This window comes from Poromitra crassiceps (assembly GCF_964638095.1).
Source record: "Poromitra crassiceps genome assembly, contig: HAP1_SCAFFOLD_1414, whole genome shotgun sequence".
Classification (NCBI taxonomy): domain Eukaryota; kingdom Metazoa; phylum Chordata; class Actinopteri; order Beryciformes; family Melamphaidae; genus Poromitra; species Poromitra crassiceps.
The window spans coordinates 17,501-28,584 of NW_028150997.1; the positions used below are offsets into that span (position 1 = coordinate 17,501).

Sequence of the window (11,084 nt, forward strand, 5' to 3'; positions counted from 1 at the left end):
CATCAGGTTGCTTTGCTCATGTTGGGGGGGGGGGGGGGGGTTCACAGTCTGCATGGGCGCCTGCCTGGCCAATCCTGGTGCTTGAATGCTGCGTAGGGCGTGTTCTGCCCAAAACTCAAGTGGGATGCATAATAACGGCTTCCACAGTAGTTTCAGTGGGTGGGAGTACTTGCCTTGGCAGACAACTCCTCTAGCCAATCAGCATCGGACCCAGTCACATCCAAATCCACTTGGAAGAACAGTGAAAACCATTTTTTTCTCTCTCACCCCTCACCGGCCTCGCTCTCTCTCTTCTCTCTCTCTCTCACCCCTCTCTCTCCTCTCTCACCCCTCCCTGGCCATTCTCACCCCTCAATGGCCTCTCTCTCTCTCTCTCTCCCTCTCTCTCTCTCTCACCCCTCCCTGGCCTCTCTCTCTCTCTCGATACGTAGGTGATAGATGTGTCGGGGGTGTCAGTGCTGCAGGCGGCACTGCCTGGCTGCCAGGTGGCGCTGTTGGAGCGCTGTGGTCACTCTGTGGTGTTCGAGCGTCCCAGGAGGACCGCCCAGCTCATCATGGACTTCCTGTCTGCACAGGAAGTCGACGGCAAGGGCGGAAAGAACATTTCCTGAATGCACTTTGTTTGCCTCTGACCTCACTGCAGATGATGTTGGTGATGATGATGATGATGAAGGTGATGAAGATGATGATGAAAGTGTTGAAGATGATTATAGAGTCCCAAGGTCACACCCTCTTACGGTTTAGGCATATGAACCAAGGGATTTCATTTGCCATTCTTTTTTCCATAGACATTTCGTAAAATGCTTATCCACCTTATTTTTGAATGCCCCACTGTAAAAAATAATTGTGGGAACAAGGTCCGGTTTAACGTGACTTATTGTTGCCGCTTGCCATTTCCTTTGTTATACTCTGCTGCAGACCCCAATTATAAACCGGAGACTGGAGTACGTTATAAAAGTTATAAATATAGTCACGTTATAAACAACTAACCAACGCTGGGGGTCCGTATGGAAACAGTGTTACTCGAAATGGTTAAAAGTTAAATCAATTTGGTCATTCAGTGGCGTTTGACTGCCATGTAAAGTAACTATTACGCTAGCCGCTAGCATTAGCCACAGTAGCCGACTACCCACAATGCATTACGTTATCCCAGCACCCGAACGACACGGCTGTAGAGCAGAATGGCTCTGCTGTAAAATCCTCATAGACGTTCTTTTTGTCAAGTTAAAACCATAGACTGTAAAACAGTCTATTACACCGGAAGCGGAAGAAGCACCCATCAGGCATCATGGCAGCTAGAAATAAGGTGGATATAAATAGTTTTACTTGGTGAAACAAAGCGATTCGACTATATTTAGAATCAGGAGAGACCATATTATAACATTTAACTCAGAACAAAACTTAAAAACAAAACGTCTCTTTTTGTATCCACAATTCTTTCTTCAATTTCGGAAGAGGGCCTCTTCTGCACTCTATTATGATGAAGATGATGAAAGTGATGAAGATTATATTTTTCTAATATCTACTGGAGACTCAGGGAGCTGCCTGGCTCAAAATACCTGTCCGTCTTTATTTCTACATGTCTGTCTGTCTCTCTCTCTCTGTCCATCTGTCTGTCTGTCTGTCCATCTGTCTGTCTGTCTTACCAACACTTACTGAAAATCTACCTCTGCGGTGATTCCCTGCCTACCAACATGAAGGTCGCAGGTTCGAGCCCCCCGTGTGTTACTTCCAGCTTGGTCGGCGATGTGTCCATCCAGGCACAATTGGCCGTGTCTGTGTGTGGGAAGCCGGATTAAGGGTGTGTGTCCCGGTCACTGCACTAGTGCCTCCTCTGGCCTGGTCGGGGGGCGCCACGGCACGCGCTATGTCCTGTCGATGAAACTCCTCGCTGTCAGGTGAAGAGAAGCGGCTGGTGGTGACACATGTATCGGAGGAAGCATGTGCTAGTCTATGGCTCGACTTGATTGATCCTTGATAAAGAAAGGGGGGATATTATGGTAAACTAAACCTGAGACAAAAAAGACGAAAAGTGTTAAACTTTTTTTTTTAAACTAGACAGTGAAAATAATCAAATAAGTTTAAAAAAATAATTAAAAGGAAATTTCGCTGCCATTTCTACTTTTTTGCTGTATTGAAAACATACGGTGACACCACTGTCGTATCGAACTGAACTGTGGACTTTGTGAACCATCACACCACTGAGACCATTTTTTGAAACTGACCTCACTGTATCAAATGAGCTGTTGTGACCTTGAGGATAATCACACAGCCTCATGACATTTTACAACCACAAACTAGAGACCTGGGACAGTGGTTCCCACAGTCCCCTGGAGGTCTGTGAGCCATAGGGAGTCAGAGAAATTATTAAAAAAAAAAAAAAGGGGGGGGGGGGGGGGGTAACCAACTGTACCTCGTTGGTTTCCCACTAGAGCAGGGGTGTCAAACTCATTTCAGTCCACGGGCCACATGCGACCCAATTTGGTGTCAAGTGGGCCACACAATGAAAATCAATAATCAATAATAACAAATGACAAAATGACAAAACCTAAACATTTTCCTGTTTATCTTAATGTAAAGAATTACATCACCTACAACACAAGGTTATCTCAGCTACTATCATTTCATTTCATTTCATTTATTTATTTAATGTGACTCATTGACCATGATCACATGGTATGGAGCACAAACAAAACATACAAAAACAATATACAATGGCACACGGCATGGCTAGAGCATGTCATTTGAACAAAGGCAGGACATTCTTCAAAAAGGCACCTAATTTACACATGACTTTTTGTCTGTCTGATTGTAGTAGCAGAATCAGTTTAAACATAGATGGACGTGTTAAATAATATCTGGGTAAATATAACTGTCTGAAATTCAAAATAATTACATTCTTACATTCAAACAAAACATGATACTCGTCTCCCACACAGTTATCACTACAGAGATTACAGATCCTCATACTTCTATGCAGTCCTTTATATCTGCCAACAACCTTGGGGATTCTGGTGTTGTTAACCCTAAAGTTACAAATTGCATGTCTATGCCTCTGGTTTACATACAGCAGATAATTTTCAAGTTTAAGTTCTTTTTTGAATTCTACGTACAAGTCACATGACGTCATACTTTTGAGCTCACTTTGCCATTTCTGCATAAACTGATCCTTAAGACTTTGCTCAACAGTTAACTTCAACCAGTCAATGTTATTGCACTGCTGTGTAAGCCAGAGGTAAGACAAGACATCAAGCACATTATCAAATCTACTGTCTGTACTGTGCATTACAATCAGGTGTGTAGTGGAGGGTAAACACAAGTAAACACAATTTACCCACCTCTTTGAAATGAGACAGATAGTTTACTCACCTATTTTCAGATCAACTGTATCAATCAATGAGGGCAAACAAGGTGGGTAAACTACTCACTTTGGATAGTTTACCCACCTCTGTATTTATCACTACACCCCTGATTACAATTGATGACAACTGTGCAATTCTCTATAGTCAAGCAAAGGTAATGAAATCAGCTGACCATTTAGTGATTAATACAGATAACATGAATAGGCGACTTAATATTTCACTTGCTCCTGAAACCTGGTACCTCTTAGCCTTCACAGGTGCATCACATTGGATTGAAGGACTTCTCAGTGCAATTTTCATACTTTGCAAAGTCATGCTTTGGGCCGGATTGGACCCTTTGGGGGGCTGGATCTGGCCCCCGGGCCGCATGTTTGACACCCCTGCACTAGAGTCTAGTGGGAAAGTCACTAAGTATAGTGCTCCTATTACTGTAACAGTAATATAGATAGAAACACAAGTCTTTGGTGCGACCACATTTATGCCAGACCCCTGAACAGTGTTTTGGCAAGGTTTGGAGGCCATCTGAAAATAGAAAACATTGCCGAGGCGCCCCCTATGGGCGCTATTTTTGCGTCGCCCCCCCCCCCCCCCCCCCCCCCCATCTTGAAATGAGGCTTGCACTTGGAATGTTGTGATTGTCTTTGGAAATTTTTCCTATTTCTTTATCTCTAAATATTGATATGAATGACAAATTCCTTGTATGTAATGCTTGCATATTGTGGCAATAAAAGTGATTCTGATTCTCATTCGGATTCTATTTTCATATCAACTGTATCAATCAATGAGGGGAAACAAGGTGGGTAAACTACTCACCTGACCTTAGTTTACCCACCTCTGTATTTATTTACCACTACACCCCTGTGCTACTGGCTGCAGACCAGTTGGTGGCGCTAATGCACACTAAAGAAAAGCAGTTGTTTACCTCTGTGAGCAATGATTCTACAGAAGAAGTCTGATGACGTCAGACCAGAGCAGCTCTTCCTGGTTTATACTCAAGGAACCTATAAAGAAGGAAACGTCATTATACATGGGTGTATTGCTCAAATGCGCATGCATAGTTTTACTTGGTCAAAACAAGCTATCAGCTATATTTAGTATCACGAGAAACCATAGAACATTTCTAACGCGGAAGAGGGCGTGACTTTGGCTCGAAAATCACAGGCATCATCAACGTCTGGCCCCAGTTGTATGATGCAATGTATCTTCCTTCTTTATAAGTTCCTTGGTTACACTGAAATATCCAACTAGGAAGCTGAATGCTAGCCAGTCAGCTAGCCGTTTTCTCTCCTCCTCAGCTGAGCTCCGCCTGGATATCGATCATTGATGGTAGTAGTTATTGATAAGCAGGTGATGTCAGAGTAATCGATGTCAGTGGTTATTGATAAGCAGGAGATGTTAGAGTGACCCCGGCATGGAGAAGCCTGTGGCCGGGCCGGGACCGGGCCGGCTGCTGCTGGATGACACCGTGCCGCTGACGGCGCTCATCGAGGCCAGCCAGAACCTCCAGTCACACACGGTACTGACTGACTGACTGACTGACTGACTGACTGACTGACTGACTGACTGTTTCTCTGTCTGTCACACCTCTAGCTGTAGGCTGTCTGTCACACCTCTGTCTTGTCTGTCTGTCTGTCTGTCTGTCTGTCTGTCTGTCTGTCTGTCTGTTACACTGTCTTGTCTGTTACACTGTCTTGTCTGTCACTTCTGTCTGTCACATTGCTGTCACAGGCCAGGCCCAGGTGAGTTGACCGTTACCTTGGCCTGGGTGTTTGCATTCTGCAGAGTGATAACTGATGTAAGTCCACCTCCAACAGTGTACAGTACAGTATAGCAAATTACAGTACACTGTACTTATGTACTGCTACATAAGGTGAATACTGTACAGTGTACACAGTATTCACCTTATGTAGCTGTACAGTGTACGGTATTCACCTTATGTAGCCCCGCCCACTTGATCCAGTTGTGTTACGACTTCCTGCTCAAAACGCCAACCTAGTCTGACTCACCGGCTGCAATTTCACATTGGGTGGCAGGTGATTCTAGAGGGCGATAACACAATGAACACAATCAAGTTCTGTACTGTCACAGGAAGTGTCAACACAATAGGAAGTAATTGGCTGACCCCCGTGTTGGAACAGTACAGTACAGTACAGTACAGTAGTACACTGTACTGGACAGTATAGTACAGTGTACTGGACAGTATAGTACAGTAGTACACTGTATTGGACAGTATTAGTACAGTGTACTGGACAGTATAGTACAGCTACAGCTTAAGTAGCACTTAAAAGAGCCACAACTACCCACAAAGGAGCCGCATGTGGCTGTAGAGCCTGGGGTTGAGTATCAGTGTGGATTGACTCTGCTGTGTGGAGTGTTTTCATGGTTAATGGACAGACAGCTCCTGAGCTCCTGAACTCCTGAACTCCTGGAAGGAGGTTTCGTTTGCTGGAAAACAGGAAATCACATGTTTCCTTATCAGTCAGATGTTTCATCATCAGCTCATGTGAGTCAACTACTGCGGTGTAGTGTAGGTGTTCTGTTCCAAACAGGCCTACTGTAGATGTTTCAAACAGGCCTACTGTAGGTGTTCTGTTTCAAACAGGCCTACTGTAGATGTTTCAAACAGGCCTACTGTAGGTGTTATAAACAGGCCTACTGTAGGTGTTATAAACAGGCCTACTGTAGGTGTTCTGTTCCAAACAGGCCTGCTGTAGATGTTCCAAACAGGCATACTGTAGGTGTTATAAACAGGCCTGCTGTAGGTGTTATAAACAGGCCTATTGTAGGTGTTATAAACAGGCCTACTGTAGGTGTTATAAACAGGCCTACTGTAGATGTTATAAACAGGCCTACTGTAGGTGTTATAAACAGGCCTACTGTAGGTGTTCTGTTCCAAACAGGCCTGCTGTAGATGTTTCAAACAGGCCTACTGTAGGTGTTCTGTTCCAAACAGGCCTACTGTAGCTGTTATAAACAGGCCTACTGTAGGTGTTCTGTTCCAAACAGGCCTACTGTAGGTGTTATAAACAGGCCTACTGTAGGTGTTATAAACAGGCCTATTGTAGGTGTTCTGTTCCAAACAGGCCTACTGTAGGTGTTATAAACAGGCCTATTGTAGGTGTTTCAAACAGGCCTACTGTAGATGTTCCAAACAGGCCTACTGTAGGTGTTATAAACAGGCCTATTGTAGGTGTTTCAAACAGGCCTGCTGTAGATGTTTCAAACAGGCCTACTGTAGGTGTTCTGTTCCAAACAGGCCTACTGTAGGTGTTATAAACAGGCCTATTGTAGGTGTTTCAAACAGGCCTACTGTAGATGTTTCAAACAGGCCTACTGTAGATGTTTCAAACAGGCCTACTGTAGATGTTTCAAACAGGCCTACTGTAGGTGTTATAAACAGGCCTACTGTAGATGTTATAAACAGGCCTACTGTAGGTGTTATAAACAGGTCTACTGTAGGTGTTCTGTTCCAAACAGGCCTACTGTAGATGTTCCAAACAGGCCTACTGTAGATGTTATAAACAGGCCTACTGTAGATGTTATAAACAGGCCTACTGTAGGTGTTATAAACAAGTCTACTGTAGGTGTTCTGTTCCAAACAGGCCTACTGTAGATGTTCCAAACAGGCCTGCTGTAGGTGTTTCAAACAGGCCTACTGTAGATGTTTCAAACAGGCCTACTGTAGATGTTTCAAACAGGCCTACTGTAGATGTTATAAACAGGCCTATTGTAGATGTTATAAACAGGCCTACTGTAGGTGTTATAAACAGGTCTACTGTAGGTGTTCTGTTCCAAACAGGCCTACTGTAGATGTTCCAAACAGGCCTACTGTAGATGTTATAAACAGGCCTACTGTAGATGTTATAAACAGGCCTACTGTAGGTGTTATAAACAAGTCTACTGTAGGTGTTCTGTTCCAAACAGGCCTACTGTAGATGTTCCAAACAGGCCTGCTGTAGGTGTTTCAAACAGGCCTACTGTAGATGTTTCAAACAGGCCTACTGTAGATGTTTCAAACAGGCCTACTGTAGGTGTTATAAACAGGCCTACTGTAGGTGTTATAAACAGGCCTACTGTAGGTGTTCTGTTCCAAACAGGCCTGCTGTAGGTGTTTCAAACAGGCCTACTGTAGGTGTTATAAACAGGCCTATTGTAGGTGTTTCAAACAGGCCTACTGTAGATGTTTCAAACAGGCCTACTGTAGATGTTATAAACAGGCCTACTGTAGATGTTATAAACAGGCATACTGTAGATGTTATAAACAGGCCTACTGTAGATGTTATAAACAGGCCTATTGTAGATGTTATAAACAGGCCTATTGTAGGTGTTATAAACAGGCCTACTGTAGATGTTATAAACAGGCCTACTGTAGGTGTTCTGTTCCAAACAGGCCTGCTGTAGATGTTTCAAACAGGCCTACTGTAGGTGTTCTGTTCCAAACAGGCCTGCTGTAGGTGTTATAAACAGGCCTACTGTAGGTGTTATAAACAGGCCTATTGTAGGTGTTTCAAACAGGCCTACTGTAGATGTTTCAAACAGGCCTACTGTAGGTGTTTCAAACAGGCCTACTGTAGATGTTTCAAACAGGCCTACTGTAGATGTTTCAAACAGGCCTACTGTAGATGTTTCAAACAGGTCTACTGTAGGTGTTCTGTTCCAAACAGGCCTACTGTAGGTGTTATAAACAGGCCTATTGTAGGTGTTTCAAACAGGCCTACTGTAGATGTTCCAAACAGGCCTACTGTAGGTGTTTCAAACAGGCCTACTGTAGATGTTTCAAACAGGCCTACTGTAGATGTTCCAAACAGGCCTACTGTAGATGTTTCAAACAGGCCTACTGTAGGTGTTTCAAACAGGCCTACTGTAGATGTTTCAAACAGGCCTACTGTAGATGTTCCAAACAGGCCTACTGTAGATGTTCCAAACAGGCCTACTGTAGGTGTTTCAAACAGGCCTACTGTAGATGTTCCAAACAGGCCTACTGTAGATGTTTCAAACAGGCCTACTGTAGATGTTTCAAACAGGCCTACTGTAGATGTTTCAAACAGGCCTACTGTAGGTGTTTCAAACAGTCCTACTGTAGATGTTTCAAACAGGCCTACTGTAGATGTTTCAAACAGGCCTACTGTAGATGTTTCAAACAGGTCTACTGTAGGTGTTCTGTTCCAAACAGGCCTACTGTAGGTGTTATAAACAGGCCTATTGTAGGTGTTTCAAACAGGCCTACTGTAGATGTTCCAAACAGGCCTACTGTAGGTGTTTCAAACAGGCCTACTGTAGATGTTTCAAACAGGCCTACTGTAGATGTTTCAAACAGGCCTACTGTAGATATTATAAACAGGCCTATTGTAGGTGTTATAAACAGGCCTACTGTAGGTGTTCTGTTCCAAACAGGCCTGCTGTAGGTGTTTCAAACAGGCCTACTGTAGGTGTTATAAACAGGCCTATTGTAGGTGTTTCAAACAGGCCTACTGTAGATGTTTCAAACAGGCCTACTGTAGATGTTATAAACAGGCCTACTGTAGATGTTATAAACAGGCCTACTGTAGGTGTTATAAACAGGCCTGCTGTAGGTGTTATAAACAGGCCTACTGTAGATGTTTCAAACAGGCCTACTGTAGATGTTATAAACAGGCCTACTGTAGATGTTTCAAACAGGCCTACTGTAGATGTTTCAAACAGGCCTACAGGCCTACTGTAGATGTTATAAACAGGCCTACTGTAGATGTTATAAACAGGCCTACTGTAGATGTTATAAACAGGCCTACTGTAGGTGTTCTGTTCCAAACAGGCCTGCTGTAGATGTTTCAAACAGGCCTACTGTAGGTGTTCTGTTCCAAACAGGCCTACTGTAGGTGTTATAAACAGGCCTACTGTAGATGTTATAAACAGGCCTACTGTAGATGTTATAAACAGTCCTACTGTAGGTGTTCTGTTCCAAACAGGCCTACTGTAGATGTTTCAAACAGGCCTACTGTAGATGTTATAAACAGGCCTACTGTAGATGTTATAAACAGGCCTACTGTAGATGTTATAAACAGGCCTACTGTAGGTGTTATAAACAGGCCTACTGTAGATGTTTCAAACAGGCCTACTGTAGATGTTATAAACAGGCCTACTGTAGATGTTTCAAACAGGCCTACTGTAGATGTTTCAAACAGGCCTACAGGCCTACTGTAGATGTTATAAACAGGCCTACTGTAGGTGTTATAAACAGGCCTACTGTAGATGTTATAAACAGGCCTACTGTAGGTGTTCTGTTCCAAACAGGCCTGCTGTAGATGTTTCAAACAGGCCTACTGTAGGTGTTCTGTTCCAAACAGGCCTACTGTAGGTGTTATAAACAGGCCTACTGTAGATGTTATAAACAGGCCTACTGTAGATGTTATAAACAGGCCTACTGTAGGTGTTCTGTTCCAAACAGGCCTACTGTAGATGTTTCAAACAGGCCTACTGTAGATGTTATAAACAGGCCTACTGTAGATGTTATAAACAGGCCTACTGTAGGTGTTATAAACAGGCCTACTGTAGGTGTTCTGTTCCAAACAGGCCTGCTGTAGATGTTATAAACAGGCCTACTGTAGATGTTTCAAACAGGCCTACTGTAGGTGTTCTGTTCCAAACAGGCCTACTGTAGATGTTATAAACAGGCCTATTGTAGATGTTTCAAACAGGCCTACTGTAGATGTTTCAAACAGGCCTACTGTAGGTGTTATAAACAGGCCTACTGTAGGTGTTCTGTTCCAAACAGGCCTACTGTAGATGTTATAAACAGGCCTATTGTAGATGTTTCAAACAGGCCTACTGTAGATGTTTCAAACAGGCCTACTGTAGGTGTTATAAACAGGCCTACTGTAGGTGTTCTGTTCCAAACAGGCCTACTGTAGATGTTATAAACAGGCCTACTGTAGGTGTTATAAACAGGCCTACTGTAGGTGTTCTGTTCCAAACAGGCCTGCTGTAGATGTTATAAACAGGCCTACTGTAGATGTTTCAAACAGGCCTACTGTAGATGTTATAAACAGGCCTACTGTAGATGTTATAAACAGGCCTACTGTAGATGTTTCAAACAGGCCTACTGTAGATGTTTCAAACAGGCCTACTGTAGATGTTTCAAACAGGCCTACTGTAGGTGTTATAAACAGGCCTACTGTAGGTGTTCTGTTCCAAACAGGCCTGCTGTAGATGTTATAAACAGGCCTACCTACTGTAGATGTTATAAACAGGCCTACTGTAGGTGTTATAAACAGGCCTGCTGTAGATGTTATAAACAGGCCTACTGTAGGTGTTATAAACAGGCCTACTGTAGATGTTATAAACAGGCCTATTGTAGGTGTTATAAACAGGCCTGCTGTAGATGTTATAAACAGGCCTACTGTAGCTGTTATAAACAGGCCTACTGTAGGTGTTATAAACAGGCCTACTGTAGCTGTTATAAACAGGCCTACTGTAGATGTTCTGTTTCAAACTATTCTTTAGGCAAAGGCATGTGTGTAACAGGAATACGAAAACCTTGTTAGGCTCAATTCAGTTAGAAATGTCCGACCAGATCAATGTGTTTGTGCAGCACATTCCACAAATACTGAACGTCTCGTGTGATAGGGCAAAAGCTTACTCTGTTCACTATACAGCCCAATTTCTCATCATCTATCATGCTATCAAACAAATAAATTTACGACTTTAATCTTGGAAATTCTGAGTTCCCCGATGTTTAACCTTCAG

At 43.3% G+C, this 11,084-nt stretch overlaps 1 protein-coding gene across 1 annotated transcript in view; it reads left to right on the forward strand.

Moving 5' to 3' along the window:
* The window catches only part of LOC310771870 (monoacylglycerol lipase abhd6-B-like), a gene marked incomplete at both ends in the record, with an annotated part of 9,010 nt that extends 8,399 nt beyond the window's left edge, over positions 1-611 (forward strand). Inside the window, one exon of the mRNA XM_083664376.1 lies at positions 432-611. Within this exon, the coding sequence (XP_083520502.1) occupies positions 432-611 (180 nt within the window). The remainder of the gene's footprint in view (positions 1-431) is intronic.
* Positions 612-11,084: the final 10,473 nt, after the last annotated feature.